General features: G+C 54.4%; 1 protein-coding gene across 1 annotated transcript in view; it reads left to right on the top strand.

Annotated features, from left to right (window-relative positions):
• The first annotated feature begins 200 nt into the window (after positions 1 to 200).
• LOC119089924 (WD repeat and SOCS box-containing protein 1) overlaps positions 201 to 17,019 on the top strand; it is a 37,705-nt gene continuing 20,886 nt past the window's right edge. Inside the window, exons 1-3 of the mRNA XM_037212728.1 lie at positions 201 to 366; positions 7,132 to 7,297; positions 10,540 to 10,683. Coding sequence (XP_037068623.1) covers positions 213 to 366; positions 7,132 to 7,297; positions 10,540 to 10,683 — 464 coding nt within the window. The 5' untranslated portion in view covers positions 201 to 212. The remainder of the gene's footprint in view (positions 367 to 7,131; positions 7,298 to 10,539; positions 10,684 to 17,019) is intronic.

The raw sequence follows: 17,019 nt of genomic DNA on the forward strand, positions 1-17,019 counted from the left end.
TTCGGCAATGCCACACGTGCCAGCTCCGGGCGCCTCAAGCCGTCGTCCGCGGCTCCGCCCCAACGAGGGGGCTCGCCAGGGGTGTGGGCGAGAAGCGGCCGCTCATTGGTCGCCCGGTGACCTTGGAGCGGCGTGGGACGGGTGCCAGGATAGTTTGTATGGCGGCACACAGATGTCGCGTCGGTAGTAGGTCGATACGCTCTCGGGCGGGCATGGAACCGTGGTCGCTGCGTCAGTGGCGAGAGAGGCCCAGCGCGTGTGTGCGGCCAGGGGGAAGTGCGCTTGGGCTGCATAGTGAGCATCGGATTGCTGAGGTGTCTCCTCGAGAGAAGATGGTAACGAGCGTGTCGGGTGCCCTTCACGAAAGTAAGTTTCTGAAAATGTTCTGTGTAAGTCGAGAACAAATATTTTTTACACAGTCGTGGCGGCATTGTGCACAACGTTCGTGGTCCCTGAAGGAATGTGTGCTGCATACTGGCTCGGTATCAAATATATATAATATCTGCTGAATATATGTGTGCCTGCTTGAAGGGTAAGAGACTGGGCTGCAGCACGGTAGGAACGTTGTTAGCCTCCCAAAAAGGGCAGGGTTGTATGTGCAGTCCTGTGCTTTCTACACAGATCAAATAGGGTCCATGTTTGGATCCAGAAGCGTGGAAACATGGCGAGGGAGGGGCCCGTTCCACCTGGGCTCCATGGGAAGTCTGACCCATTGTAGATGCAGTGTTTCTCCCAGGCCTTAGAAACTGATTTTGGCATTAACCCTACGTACATGCTGTTGCAAAAAAAGGTAGAATTGGAGTTTCCCGCCCCATTTCGTAATCAGTTTTTCTTAAAACCTGCCACTCATATAGAGAGCTGTTTGCGGTGCCGCCATCTGGTATCTTTGACTGCCATCTGCGAAACATTGGACTGCGTGTTAAAGTGGGTCACGGCCGCGTGCGTGTGCGTGCGGCTGAGATCCGCGGGGCTGAGGATCGAGGCGACAATCGTCCTCTTGTGCCGCAGCCTTCACGCGGACCGGGCTGTATTTCCCTTCGCGTGGTCGCAGTTCATGCGGGGCAGCTGTGGTGAGCCGCCTGTGAGTCATGGCTCATCATCATCATGATTCCCTGAAGCATTGGCTCTCAAAGCGTTGACATTGGTGGCGCTCAAAGCTCGGGGAATTATGGCGTTCGGACCTGTAGCGTGCGCGCGCTGAAATTCTACCTACAGTTTGCCGAGCCGGTCACCGGAGTTGTCCGGCGTCACACGTATGTTTTGCAGTCTGACCGCGAGAACATGACTTTATTCGCTGTTTTGGCCACGCCATCCCAGTTTCACAGTGCCACCTTGTCCGTGGCGCCTCTCCATGAGTCTCCATTGTGCCGTCCGGTGGGCCGCTTCCAGCAGTCTCCAGCCCTCTGCTAACCATTTGGACCAGGCACGCTGCCAGGACTTGGCCAAGGGGGGGAGGGGGTGAACATGTCAGGGTGCCCCGCACCTCCGCAACCTCGGACCTCCCCCGCTCATGCTTAGGAGTCCCAACTATATTTCTATCATCGATTTGGCCCATTGTTTACGCAAGGGGTCTACTTCAGCCCGGCAAAAGCAGTGGGGTAGCCCATTTTTGGTCCAGGAGACGGCCTTCCCAGCCAGGGGCCCTCATCGCCGCTTATAGACCGCATTTGGGTGCATGAGACCTTGTTAGGCTCGGGATCTTGTGATGCATCGAGGGCTCGTTCTTATATTAAGGCGACTTAAGGGATCTCAGAGTATCTCGACGCCTCCAGGGGTTGAGGTGGGTAGGGCGGAATGGAGGCAGGGACCCCAAATCCCCCTTGGCTTGACCACTGGGTGAGAAGGTCTTGTTCGATACATTGGACAGGCGGACTTCCAAGACGATGCTGGAAATCTTGTAAAAACTCAAGACCTTTTGATTACACTTCTGTTTCCTAAAGGAAGTCGTGAGATAGATAAGAAACGGAGAAAGAAAGGAGTAGGGTAAAAATTTCAACTTGTTACAAGCATCCATCAAACGTTATTCAGGCTCGGAGAAATGATTCCTCGTGCGTTTGTAGATAACCCGAGTGCCGCCCTTGGTGGTAGCAAGATATCCCTTATTTGTGTATGCATACCGTCGCCGCCTCTTCGCCTCCAACTGGCTGTGTCCTGGGATCCGGCCCACCTTCCCCACCAGCGCTACTGCTCATTCCGACTAGCCTTTCGGTAGCCTGACGAGCAGGACCTAAACACGTTGTATGCGGTGAGTATCCCGTGGGCGGACGTCGGTGATGAACAGCCCGCCATAGTTTGTGGCACTCGTACTGTGCTCTCCCAAGTCGTCCAGTCTTATGGTCTGTTTACACGGGCTTTTTCGCGAGTCGGATGCGCGTCAAGGGCAAGTGACGTGATGAGCAAAATTTTTAGGCACAATTCAAGCTGAGAGGTGCTCAGGGGGCACCGAGACAGCTTGCTCGTCGCATTGTAGGACGCATCGGAGGCCCAAATGTTATCCTGAATCGTCTGAGGGATTTAGGTAAGCGGGAAAGCTGCAAGATAGGGCCTTAACTGCAAGTGATAAACCGCCACTCATCAGTCATATGTGACAGTTATTCAAATATGGCAAAAGTAAAGTACGTGCTTAGTATCCAGACATGCAACCAAACCTCCTCGGGCCTCTCTTCAAAAGAATGATCAGCGTGACCAGACAGGAGACTGGAGAAGAAGACATATCCTGCATTCAGCAACGATAACTGCCAGAAGGCAAACAAGACGCCTTCAGCTCGAGTATGCCGCCGGCAGACGTGCCGTTAGAGCCTGGAGCTATGCACGTGCATTGGCCGCGGGAAAAAATGCTTCCGTCTGAACAAACCCAGTATCGGGCCCAATGTTGTTGTCCTTGAAACTGGCTGCTTTCAAGTATCGAATATCGTCACATGCCGTCATGATAGCATTGATGATGTTTTACTTACCCCCTTTGGCTACGCCTGATTTTTTGTTTTGTGAAGTGGTTCTCACAATTCTTAGCTGGGGTTACCGCGGCCTTCAAGATTACGGTTATTAATCCCGGCATCAGCGTAAGATGCTGTGTGTCACGGTGGACAAAGGTGGCCACTGCTGGCAGGCTGGTGGCTCTGGGCAGGAAAAAAGTGTTGGTACATCGTCTGTTTTGATCTTACGTCTAACACTCCCGTGACTGGTGCCCGTGGCTTGTGTCCAGCAGTCCCGTGACTGGTGCCTGTCTTGCGTCCAACATTCCCATGGCTGGTGTCCGTCTTGTGTCCAGCAGTCCCGTGGCTGGTGACCGTCTTGTGTCCAGCAGTCCCGTGGCTTGTGTCCAGCAGTCCCGTAGCTGGCGTCCGTCTTGTGTCCAGCAGTCCCGTGGCTTGTGTCCAGCAGTCCCGTAGCTGGTGCCCGTCTTGTGTCCAGCAGTCCCGTAGCTGGCGTCCGTCTTGTGTCCAGCAGTCCCGTGGCTTGTGTCCAGCAGTCCCGTAGCTGGCGTCCGTCTTGTGTCCAGCAGTCCCGTGGCTTGTGCCCAGCAGTCCCGTGGCTGGTGCCCGTCTTGTGTCCAGCAGTCCCGTGGCTTGTGTCCAGCAGTTCCGTAGCTGGTGCCCGTCTTGTGTCCAGCAGTCCCGTAGCTGGTGCCCGTCTTGTGTCCAGCAGTCCCGTGGCTTGTGTCCAGCAGTTCCGTAGCTGGTGCCCGTCTTGTGTCCAGCAGTCCCGTAGCTGGCGTCCGTCTTGTGTCCAGCAGTCCCGTGGCTTGTGTCCAGCAGTCCCGTAACTGGTGCCGTCTGGTGTCCAGCAGTCCCGTGCTTGTGTCCAGCAGTCCCGTGGCTTGTGTCCAGCAGTCCCGTGTCTTGTGTCCAGCAGTCCCGTGGCTTGTGTCCAGCAGTCCCGTGGCTTGTGTCCAGCAGTCCCGTAGCTGGGGCCCGCCTCCTCGTCGGTCCCGGGCGGGCAGCACCGTTTTGAGTCCCTGTTCGCAGCGCAATGGTGGCAGCGCAGTGTACGGCGTGTTGCCGTATGATGACCTTGCACCAGGGCTACTGGCGTACTCTGAAAACCTTTCTTCTCCTCGTCTCCAACTACCATCCACTCCGCCCTGCCTGTCACACGCCCTCGTATCGACGCTCTTTGTACGTGCAGACAATGGCGGTGTGTTCCGCGTACGCAGGGGTCAACGCACCCAGCGCGTGACGCGTGTGCGTTAGTGATCTCTGACGTCACAGGGCCATGCCTATGGCGTCACGGCCCTGCTCCGCTGCGTGCGGCGCCGCCAGACAGCGCGTGTTGTGCGTGCAAGCGTGCGCTGAGAATGATTTTGTGAGAATGTTGTTCGGATTTCGTTTTAGCTAAGCGTCGTTTACGACATCGAAAGGAGATTTTGCTCATTACGTGTGCTGAGGCGTCTGGGTCTGGAGTTGGCACGAGCTTAGCGCATATTATTCAATATCAATTACAATTTTACCATCATTTTAACTCTATCTCTCGGTGTGTTCATGCCCACTTGTGAGAGAATTTGGGCTGCCACTGTTGGAGATTCTAAGAGTCTGTCCCGGACGGCAGCGTAGCTTTAAAAACCCTGGCCCGGAGTGACATTCTTATCTAGACTTAATAATACCGTATTTTATTCGGGATCACAAACTGTCTAATGCAATAATAAGATTAAAATACTAATGATAGCTTAAACTCAACCTGAGAAAAACCATCGCAAAACTATAGTTTGAAAGCAAAGTAATGGACATTGGCATGTTTTGTTCCGTTTTAGTCTGTGGAGGTCCTCTCAAGGCCCCAGTTTCCTGGCGGGCTTAGGTCAAAGTTGGCGGGATCAGAAGCGCCAGACGAGTACAAAGGTCATGTTGAGCAAATGTCTGTTTCAGTAATTTTAGCGGAAATATTTGCAATATTGTGCACCACTGGTGCGAGATGGACCCATTGAAATGCTGATTCAAGCACGGGTTCTGAATGAAATCAGGAAAGTATCTCCGCGTGTCGTCATCCGCTGCGGCTTTCATGCATTTTATGGTCTACCGTACCGTTGCTTTGAGCCATGTGGTGACATAACATCGACGACAGCTTCCAGGCTCGGGTTGATGGGCGGCCTTGGCGCGAACCAGCTTCGGCTGAGCGATTTAATTAATTATTTACTTGCTTTTGCACGGCATTAGTGCTCTTCTGGAACTCATCCAAGCGTGCTTCGAGCCGAATCGCAGGGAATTTACGCCCGTGTCGCTGTGACTGCACACGGCAGATGCTGGCGTGCAGCTAAATTAAGTGAGATGCCAGCTCGGCATTCGCACCAGGCCATGGAACGAAGGCCATGCTCTGCACCGAAGGCCAAGGACTGAACCGCACCGAAGGGCGTTACCAACGCAACCACGTCACGGCCCACTTCCCTGCTAGCGCAAATAATGCTCACGTGTTAAAGAGTAGGCCTTAGGGAGATCTTGTACACGACATTTTACCTTGCCAATTTCGTGAATCTAGCACCAGAAGAAAAACTGTATAACCGTTTTTGTTGCGGTTGTGCAGCCAAACTCCCGGTTCGTGCTGGCTGAAGGTTTTTTGGCACAGTTCGCCGTTAATTTTCCGACTCCCGAGCCCCACCGCTCGGTCCCACACTCTCAGTGGCGCAGTTGGTGGCGTGCCAGGCTCATAATTAGGAAGTCGTACGTTATAGCCCGTGCCGGCCCAGGGTTTTTTATGAGTTCCATATATCATACAAAGATGTGTTTTTTGATAGCAGATACATGCCCCCTGTGTAACTTGCATTGATGACCTGAACACTTTCTCGCGAAAACACTGGGCAACACCCGCTTTGACCCGAAATGCATTCACAATGGCCGCCTCTGTGCCGCGCTGCCTCCAGTCGCCGGATGCCAACTGTTTGGTAGAATATGAAGCCCTGACACGGAAATTGCGCATGTAGAAGAATCCTAGCAATTGCATGGAGGTCATGGGGGCGTGATCTAAACACGGGCATCAAATAACATGACAGAGATGGATAATACAAAAATGTTTTGCTGAGCTATACGTTAAGTTGACTAAACGCTACAACGCACTACTGTGCTATATATTGAATGTAGATAAAAAAGCAATGTATTGAAATTTGTCATACGTATAATTTTTTATTCTCGCGTTTGTATGCGCAAATGTTGGCGCAAATACACGTACTTTTCGTGTTGTTCCTGATGGGATTTCGATGGTTATGGGTATATGACACCATCATTTGCCAGGATGTAATAATAGGTTAATCAAACCGTGATAATAAAGGTTTCACTGTTAACTAGTGATTTCGTTGCTCATGCATAACCTTTCAGAATTGTGTCTTGTGATTTAAAGAGCGAAATCATATTGAGCGTCACCCTAGTGACCACACAAAGCGCCATGCGCTGCTGCTTTGACATGGAGTTGTAAGCGACTTGACTACCTTTTCCTTAGTAAAATCAGTGGAACTTCAGTTAGAATTAGAGCAAACGTCGGTGAGATAGGAATGAATGTGCGTTATTTTTTCTGTAAAATGTTTGCGTGACCTCACTGATAATTTTGTTTAGCTGATGTGCTGTGTTGGCCGGGGGCTATCTGCCTCTTTTGGTTCTTGTGAAGCAAGCCAATGCAAAATTAACACGGGATATTACCCGGCTGTAAGGTTTTGATTTTTGCAAGATTTTATGTTCAAGCGTAAGTTTAAAATGTACCGGTCTACATACGGGCATTTTTCATCATTCTTCTTTCAACCGGGGTGGAGGCTGCTGTCCCAACCAACTTTGAGAAGAATGTTGGGGAATGCCAGGAATAAACCAGTTTATTTTGTATTTTAGCGGTATTTATTCGTTATTTTTGGCTGTTCAGCTCCTCTCCCTCATGATTTTCTTGCAAAACTGCACCACTGCATCTACAGATCCACTTGTTCCGATTTTAAAATGCAAAAGCCTGCGCAGCCAGACTGATAACTAGGCAAAATCCCGCGGATTTTGACCGGACCGGATGCTGTAAGCTGGCGAGTAACAATCGGCGATAAGTCCGTTTTTGTGTATTTAGGCTGGGGCTGGTTTACCCGGTATTGCCTGCTCAGCCCCCCTCCCCAACGCACTTTGCGGAACAAGGCCCCTGAGTTGTATTCCCTTCACTGACTTCCTCTCCCGTTGGCAGGCGCGTCTGTAAAGGTGGGGGAGCTGCGGCCGTCGGCTGAGCTCGGCGACAAGCATGACGCGGCGGCCGTGCCGTGCGTGTTCGCACCCGACGACAGCCGCGTCGCCTGGTCCTGCGGCGACCGCAAGGTCGTCATCCTGCCCTGGAACAGCGACAGGAACTGCCTGTGAGTGGCGCCGCCGCGCCTCCCGCGCCAGAACCGGCGCTGAAGCCGACTGGCTTTGTCGTCGACGGGTCTGTTGAAGCGGTTCACCGCGTAGAACGTTTTGTGGGAATAAAATGCAAGGGAGGGAAGCTGAGGGTCCGGGGTGGCGTACATTAGTCAAGAATGATCGAAATCTCTGTTTAGGTACAGTTAACGACCCTTGCAATCGGTACGGAATTCCCAAGGAAATTTGGAATAATCCGCTTGGTTTGTATTTTTTGTCTTACGATTGACACTCCGATGGAGCCATCACCGATGACGCGATGACTGCGCCGCTGCGTCTTGTGGTCGGCCGCCACCCCTCCGCAGCAAACTCGTGGCGCTGTGGGACCGCCAAGCTTAGGGAGAGGGGGGGGGGGGGCGGTACGGTATTTGGCAGCGACCACGGGATGCCGCGCCATCATCCGCCACCTGGCGTGTCCGGCCGACGCAGTGGGCGACACCGCCGAGTCGCGAATGCCAAAAACTGGCCGAGGACGTCAACAGACCCAGCTGATTTGATGTGCTGGGGACACGCGCTGTACATGGCCGTCGTCACAGAGATGGTGTTTATGTCTGGCTGTAGCTGAGTGGAATCTCAGCTGTTATTTGCGTAATGCAGTCCTTCAGGACGTGGGTCTTGCCGTGCCCACGATTTGTCTTTTATGCGCCGCCAGGTGCCTCCCGTCACTATTCGCACCTCTGGGTGACTCCTGCACCTCACTCAGTGGATTGCTGAGGGTCTCTCGCCATGTCTTACGCCGCGCAAGTAGAGGCGTGGAAACGGGGTGGGGGATGGATGGACACGGGCTGAACCCCTCAGCTTTTGTAAAATGTCATTATCCCTATGGGTGTCGACTAGAAAAAACAACTGGAATGGCTACGGGCCCACAAGCTGGGTTGGGGGAAGGGAGGGGCTGCCGGTGCCCCTGCGTGGGCGTGTAAAGGATGGGAAAATGGTTGCGTCATGACTCGGAAATTCGAATTTATTTCTGGGTGTTTGCCAACCGCTTCCCCGGTTTCTTTCCTGTCAGTGTTCATATCATGTGCTTAGGCTTACGCGGGATAATCGTTTACCTCTAAGGTAACCATAAGGCCATTAAGTTCGACAGTTGCAATATTGCCTTGATTAAAGCGCACTGCGCGTTTAAGTAAAACTGAAAATAACCGGAGCTGATCCATTATGCTAAAAAATGTAGTAAAAAAGCTGGATCATCGTCAAAAATGTATGAAACTTCATAGCTGAAATCGTCGCCATGCCTGTCATGCCACGTTTAAAATAATATATCCTAGAGCATATCACCCATCAGTGTAGTTTTCTTTCAATTTGGTGGGCTTCAGCACCCCCCCCTCACCCCCCACCCACCCCCCCCCACCGCCCCCCACATAGTCACAGTCGTGTTGCTGGCGGTACGTAAAAAATGGAATGTCTGTCTTACAGAACCTGAGGCTCGCCCTACGCCCTGTTTTGCGTCAGACAAACGCTGCAGTGCAAGGTTTGATATGGTATACATAACTTCACCAGAACACGTGTGTAGACCAGGGTGGAGAACATACTCTAAATATGGGTGTGACAGGATCGGCCTGCTCGTTTATAGCCTGGCTGCAGTCTGTACACAGAATGTGTACCTCGCACGCGTGAAGATGACGGGAAATATCTTCACCGCCGATGTCATAAACCGATCTGCCTGAAGTCGCTCAATGCGCTTGGTAGGCGCCGACCACCAGACATGTTTTTGCTGGGGCAGCGACATGATATCTTTGGCGTATTGATCTCAATATCCCACTGCCGATCGGGGATGCCGCCGCAGGTAGTCAGGGGGTGTGTACCCGGTTTGGGGGTGTGTACCCGGTCCGCCAGCTGATACCCGTGCGGGTGCTGCTGTCCCTTCTGCAGCGGCCTCTCAGGACGGCACCACCGGGAAGCTGTCCGTCATGCCTTCGGACTGCGTAGGCGAACACGTCCTTTTGACCACCTCAGAATTTTGGCAGGCGTCTCGAAAACCTCTCGAAAACGTGTCATATAAAGTATGATAGATATGGCCAGCATAGATATGGCCAATAGTGCGGCCATGGCGCCCAGCGACGGTTTATTTCCATAGCGCGCTAGGTTCATACTTTGATGCAACTAACTAAGTGCGTTTCCAGTTAAAGAGGGTCATAGACCAGTAAGCACGACAGTGGGGTGTACCAGCTACGTATGTATTGAAATTGGTGAAGACATGCGCTTAGACAGTACAGCGCCGCCCCACACCCCCAAAAGGGATACACGTTGACTTGCGACGCAGAAGTATATAATCTTGGCATGTTGAGCGTGATGGGTCGTCACGTACAAGGAGAGTTGCCCTTTGAGGCCCCTCATCCGACGGAGAGCTCATGGAAAATGTTAGGCCGCTCGCGGATGATGTGGCGCCGTCCCCGCGGCCTCCCTACCTCCGGCCGAGCAGACGGGCTGGCCGGGCGCGGTCGGCCAGCGGTACTCGGAGGCGGTCGGTGCTGGCGCACTGATGCAATGGCGGCGGCGCCCCGGGCCGCGAGGGGAGGGGTGTGTGTGTGACGTCACCAGCCCGCCAGCGGGGCGGCGGCGCAGGGCGGCGGGGAGACGGACCGCCAAGGCTCGCCGGCGATGGTGGGGTATCGGCGGGGCTGGTCTGGGACGAGAGCTGGTCAGGGGAGGGCGGAATAAAAACCGGAAAAGCAGGTGTACCCGGCTCGACCGGACGGCCTGGCACCAAGAGGTGCGAGAGACCACTCAGAGAGGAGCACGCAGAGGATGAAATGGAGGTTTCCCTAACTTCTTGTGATCTTGACAAGCAAGTGTTTGAAAAACCCGATGTCGGAAAAATCTGGTTTGAATGTTTTATGACCATCGGGCATGATCCTTAAACAGCACGCTTCCATGCAGGATCTAACTTTAGAAAGGAAGTACACGAATCCCTTCGAATGATGCATACGTATGGAAATGCTTCATACACGAAGCAGGCACGGGTTTGCACACGCTGGGCATCGTTGCGTTACGCCGTGTTTGCATAATGTGACCGCGCCGCTGCAGTGGGGGCTGCGCTGCGGCGTGTCCGGTCTGAGCGCGACGTGTCTGGCGCTCTGTGCCACCGAGCCCCGTGCCTCTGCCAATGACCGCCAGCCAACGCGACCGGCGTTCCGGGCCGCCACCGGCGAGGACACGCGCTGGCGGGGTGGTCCCTGACGGCGCGGCTGTGCTGCAGGGCGCAGGACAATGACCGGGACGCGGCCGGCCGGCAGCTGCGCGGTCACCGACTGGTCATCTCCACCGGGCTGGAGGTGTGCTCCATGGCCTTCTGGCTGGGCAGCGGGCGCACCGACGACGGACGGCGCGGCTCCTGGAAAAGGTGAGGCGGCGGTCCCGCACGCCCGGCGCGCGTTGCGCCGGCTTTCGCCGCCGGCTAAAGCATACGTGCCACACCCCCCCCCCCCCCCCGAGAAGGGGAAGGGAGATATCCTTGCTGCTGGTATCTGCGAATGGTGGTAGTTTCTGCGCTTGTCTCGTGGAGAAGGGGCCACCCCTGCGGCTGGCTCTTGAAAGAGGTGACCATCTCTGCGTGGCTGCGAATAAAGTTAGTTTTCCGCGTCTGTCGGCCGCTCGGTGCACCAGAACGCTATTTGGGACCCGGAATATGTTTTGAAGTGTTGAAAGGGAGCGAAATAATCTTGTTTGCAACCGAAGCCAACCGGAGTTTAAACGTACTGCGAGCGTACCATGAGACCGTTATTTAACACCGAGACCCCAAAGGGACTCGAGTTTCCCAGACTCAACCCCCTCTCCAGTTGAAGCACAGCGACCTCTGAATCCCTCCCCCTCTCCCCACCCTCGGGCGTGTGGCTATCTAGATGAATGCGTAGGGCAGCTGGGCTGTCTGGGAAGCGCCACGTGCGTTTGCCACCGCAGGGCGCGCGCAGCGCCGCCGGTCTCACTCGCCGCGCGCTTCCATCGCGCCGACGCCTGCTGACGCAACGCCCTACTGTGCCACTGCTCAGCCTGCCGGCGTACCCTGTGGCCCCGTTAGCGGTCCACAGTTCACCGGCCGTCACCGTCACGGACGACGCGGCCCGGTACCGCCCCTCGCGCAGGGCACGGCGGGCCCGGGCGACGCGGCCTGGTACCGCCCGTCGCGCACGGCGTGGCGGGCCGGGCGACGCGGCCCGGTACCGCCTCTCGTGCACGACGTAGCGGGTCGGCGCGGCACGGCGGCCCGCTACGGTGCCGTCGATGGGGCACTGATGCAACCTGACCCGCGGAGGTGGGGCCATGATGCAACCTAATCCGCCCCGCCACGTAGCGGGAGCTCGGAATCACCTGCACGGCGGCAGGGCTGATTCAGAAAGACGCGGCGGTGTACAGGGAAGTCCTGAAGCGTTATCAGCTGCGCTGAGTGCTCTGCGCTCCGATACGTGCGTGCTGATGTCAGCTGTGATGGGTTTCTTCGCCGTAACTGGCGAACGTTCTTCCGGCGGATTGCGCGAGTCGGGGAGCGTGAGTGAGGTGAAAGCGCCATGGGATTGTTTATTCGTTACGAAACTGCGCGGACAATAGTATGTTTGTTAATGTCCTTCATGTCTCCACATTGGCCCTGTGTTTAAAGGAGGGAATGTTGCGACCGAAGTAGCATCAGGGCATGCCCATACAAAATATTGCGTGACACTCATTAAGTAAGTTGTATGTTTGATGAATTTTCGGTCAAGTTTCATACATACTTACCATGCCTTGATCGCACAAGCCCCTATGTCCCATTGCACATACCCCTACAAAGTACTGTGTGACACTCTAAGTAAGTTGCATTTTTGATGAATTTTCGGTCAGGTTTCATACATACTTACATGCCTTACATTGCACAAGCACGTACCATCTTAGAGTATTGCTCGTCTAGAGAACTGATGATCCATATATTCCTCCATGTCATATGAACCAATGTGCACCATACCAGATGAACTATATCTCCACTGAGGGACCAATCTCCGATACCGAGATGTCCATAGATCATGCAGGCACACTCCCCATATTTATCCAAGATGAATATTGTTATGAGTGAGTCGGAGCTTATAAACGCAATAATACGTGAGAGGTTACACCACCAGTGCTTGTTCGTGGCCCTCAAGATAACGTCTGGAAGGAGTGCCCGTCCGTTTTCAAGGCGATTGCCGTGACGTCACGGGGCCGACCATCCTTGTTTCAACTTGCGGGGCCTGCGAACAGAGCAGCGGCAACCCGCTCGTGTCCGGCTCCACCGCGGTAGCCTGCCGCTCGCCGTTGCCTGCCGCCTGGTCTGGGCTGCCGCTGTCTGCCGGCTGGTCCGGGGCGCTGTGCGGCTTCGGTGACGGTCACGCTCCCCTCCCCTCAGAACTCCGCCGTGTTTACGGCCGGCTCCGGCGCCGGGCGTCGGTCCCGGAGGCGCGTGGCGTGCGCGGAGGCCGGCCTGGCAGACCGGGGCTGCCTGCGAGACGCGATCTGCGCCGCCGGCCGTTCCCGCTAATCGGACGCCGTTATAGTGCAGACAGCCTTCAGCTGCAGCCCCGACGCCTACGTAGGTCGGACGGGGCGCTGCCGGCGACTTGTGATAGAGCAGCGGGTCTGCAGGGAGTGGCTCGTTCATTCCGCTTTATAGGCGTTGGATAACTCGCGGTCATGGCGGTGCCTGACGCTGTGTCCCGTGGCCTCCACCAAAAGAAATCGTACCAAAATAATGCATTTAACGGGCAATAATGCGGGCACGTCTGTTGAATGTAATTCGCCTTGAGAAACCCCGAATCTGATTGATAATGTGGCCTTGCTGCGGTCTGGTGTGATCTCCCCTTCTGGGATATTTCTGACGTAAGTTCTCGAAAATGCCGCCGTGTTCGGAGCCGTGGAGCCACGTCACATTGCCTTCCGTCTGGGTTCAAGGTCGGCATACGGTTTCAGGCTGACATGCCTATGTAGTTCAGCCCTGGGGGCCTCACCCTTCGCCGCAGTCCGTCACCGGCGTCCGAAGCCTGGCGCGCGACGGCCGAACGGCGGCTGGCGCTTGGCACGGCTCCATCACTGAGCTGCTGTTGACGGGGCGGCGTCCGTGAGCTACGCGGCAGGATTGTCAGGCCTCTGTGATTCACGAGTGATTGAGGCGCTCCAAGCCCGTGGTGCCGCAGCCGCCGGTCTGGCTGGTGTCATGTGGGCGGTGTGGCAGACGGGTCGGCCGGACTGGAGGTGTGAGCGATAGTTTGGGGTCAGGACCTAGGTAAAGCTAAGGGAATTGTGTTATGTGTGCTCGGCAAGGATGGGATGCTAGGGATAATAGCCAAGACATTATGAATTCGCGCGCGCGCAGAACAAAATCATAATCGTGTATGCATAGAATAAGATATAGCCCCATGCACAAGCCGCTACCTTCCCACCACTCAAAGTCGTGGGGAAGTAAAAGCCGCAACACTTAATAGATCTCGCATTCCCAACAGTATACTAAACGCCGAAAGTATGACGTTTTCAGTGCTGCAGCGAGCTTCTGGCATCCGTTCGTGTGCTGGTGGTGTTGGGAAACCGATCACCGTGTTCAAAGACCACGTCGTTGTTGGTCCAAATGATGCTTGTGCATTTGCTCAGGCTGTTATTTGCTAACGAATGTTCCAGTAATGACAGACAGTCTATGGTTATCCCGTTAGTGAGAAAGCCATGACGCGCGACGCTCCCACCACCCAATTTTTGCCCAACACGCAAGGCTCAGCTGTTCGAAGCGGGGTTACATGTTGAAGCGCTGCGATTGGAGCGAGGCAAGCAGCTTTTGCGTTTTCATTGGCATTGGGTCCCACCGTGCAGCATCTTTCCATTGCGCACGCCTTCGCGAGTGGACGGGCGCGGCCAATGCACTGCTGTAATCCGGATGAACCTTGGCCTGACGCCTGCAATGAGCAAAGTTTTGTTTCATAAAGAGGCTGTGGTCTGTGCCGCTCAGTCTTCAGCTGGTCCGATGACCTTTGTGGCTTGAAAGGGCAGTAACAGTGCGAGGCTGTACATTCGTGTGCTTGTTCTTTCAAGGTGTTTTGGGTAGTTCTGGAACTGATGATTACGTGGTCCGTGTAAAAGGGCCACTAAATTGCGTCATCCATATGTTGCATTTGTATCATGTGGCTGGAGCCACACTTTAAGGGAAGTTATCTAAATGAGCTGGTATGTCATGTGGCCTCTCGCTATTTTGGTTAAATGAATGCTCTTTATTTGAAGATATTTAAGCAACCCTCAGGTATGATGAAATAAGCTCTTTTATAACTATTGGTATACTTCTAAGTGGAAAAGACTGCTCTGGATAACACAATTATCTATTTAGTAAATATGCTGCTCAGTACGCCACTGTTTGAATGCACCATCGGAGATCGCAAAACATGATTGAGAGCCAGTTGCCGGCTGTTATAGCTGGATGTCATGCTCACAAACTCCAGGGATGAACGATCAACAATTATATTTGTCTTGGCCTTGATCGCCCCACGACCAATGGGATTTCAGAATTCGAATGACGTCATTATGACGTCATGGATGCCTGGGTTACCTGGAAATAGTCTGCTCGAATTGCTTGCACATCTTTGCGGGTGATTAGCTCAGAAACGGAATGGGTTTAGGCTTTAAGAAGGGCAGCGCTGTGAACTGCACCGAATTCAGTTGAAAACGATCTCACTTATAACTATAGTACTATTGAGAGAGAAACGTTTTCGGTTGAAAACCCAGTGCAAATGTGAAACACTCCCTTTCATTCTGGTTATGGGGATTTCTTGCCAGCCCAGACACGGTTTGTATCTTGTACTTGCACAGTTTTACTGGCTAACGGCCGAAAGCATTGCGCCGTGACGCGATTAAGCAAAGCTCTTGCCCAAAGGCCGGCTTGTCTGGAGGGGCTCGGCAGTAAGGGGCTCGACAGTTGGGGGCTTGGCGATGAGGGGCTCGGTAGAGTGGGGCTCGGCAGTGAGAGGCTCGGCAGTGAGGGGCTGGGCAGTGAGAGGCTCCGCAGTGGGGGGCTCGGCAGTGAGAGGCTCGGCAGTGAGGGGCTCGGCAGTGAGGGGCTCGGCAGTGTGGGGCTCGGTAGTGTGGGGCTCGGCAGCGAGAGGCTCGGCCGTGTGGGCTCCTCGGCAGTGTGGGGCTCGGTAGTGTGGGCTCGGTAGTGTGGGGCTCGGTAGTGAGGGGTTCGGCAGTGAGGGGCTTGGTAGTGTGGGGCTCGGCAGTGAGGGGCTCGGCAGTGAGGAGCTCGGCATTGAGGGGCTCGGTAGTGAGGGGCTCGGCAGTGAGGGGCCCGACAGTGAGGGGCTCGGCAGTGTGGGGTTCGGCAGTGGAGGGCTCGGTAGTGTGGGGCTCGGCAGTGAGGGGCTCGGTAGTGTGGGGCTCGGCAGTGGAGGGCACGGCAGTGTTAGGCTCGGCAGTGAGGGGCTCGGCAGTGTGGGGCTCGGCAGTGAGAGGCGCGGCCGCTGCCCGTCTGACCCCGGCTGGGCTGGGCTCGCGGTGTGACGTCAGCAGGGGGCGATCCGGGCTGACCGCACACAGCCCTGATCGCCCCCCCCCCCCCTCTCCTTCCGTGTCGGGCTGGAAGTCTGCCATGTTGCCGGGCCGTGGGCCGCTGCAGTGGCGTGTCGGCGTCTAGAGGGCGGGCGGGCCGTCAGCAGGATTGATGAACCAGAGGCCGTCTGGAGCCCGACCAGATTCCGCGATGCTTGTAGCCACCGGTAACGGGACGAAAGGTCAGAAGCCGAATGCCAAAAGGCCAGACATGATTAAGACACATTGCGCATACGAAAAAAAGTGGAATGCAGTAAGTTATGGGATAAAAGTCATAAGGAATCCAAATCAAATTAGTGCCCGCAAAAATGTAATGTGTCGAAATACAAAAAGTTAAGGGGATGAAAAAATAATACACGTCAAATGCGAAGGTAAAACGGACAAAAAGTCCAAAACGATGCAAATCTTGTGAAGAATGGTGGCAAATATAGGACAAAAGGAAAAGGAAGAGAAGTACGAGTCAAAAGGACATAAGCAAAAGACACAAAATTAGTTAAGCCTAACGTCAAAGGTACGTAAGTCAAGGGTTCCAAAGCGTCGATGGTTCAGGCGGGAAATAAGTGAAAATAGTCCTCTGCCGACAGAGTGCAGTCCTTCCGGGCCTGATCTCCGCGCCCTCCTCGCAACCACGAGACTTGTTTGATCCCCAGCATCTCCCGCCGAGGGCGATGACAAGAATATGTTTGCCCCCATTTTTAGGCCCCTTCTTGTACCCCAGCCGAAGTTTAAACCTTACTGCTTCTCACGACTTGCACATGTGTTTAGAGGCCCTACGGAAGTCGGAATTTGGCCGGACTGGTGCGTGTTGGTTTACAGCTTGCTTTGCGGTTATCCAATCCACTTGTATCCCTTCTGACCATCAGTCTGTTTTGTTTTATCATGCGATTTTCATCCGTTTGATTTATCGCTCTGTGTCCGTAAGTTCTGATGACTTAGTGCTCTGTTGAACTTAATCCGTTTGACACCTTTTTACTTTTAACCTGCCGACCGTTTGACTTATCGTTGACTGTTGACAACTCGTTATGCTTTTAATACCTCGGTGATGAGATTTCTCCGGTTTGACTTGTGCGCAGTTTACTACTTCGCAGTTGACTTCTTGTTCCGTGTTTTTTTTCTCGTGGCACCACATTCATGGATAAGACACCTGTCGCGGGCGGCA

This window comes from Pollicipes pollicipes, unplaced genomic scaffold, assembly GCF_011947565.3.
Source record: "Pollicipes pollicipes isolate AB1234 unplaced genomic scaffold, Ppol_2.1 Scaffold_3087;HRSCAF=3621_pilon_pilon_pilon, whole genome shotgun sequence".
NCBI classification, from domain to species: domain Eukaryota; kingdom Metazoa; phylum Arthropoda; class Thecostraca; order Pollicipedomorpha; family Pollicipedidae; genus Pollicipes; species Pollicipes pollicipes.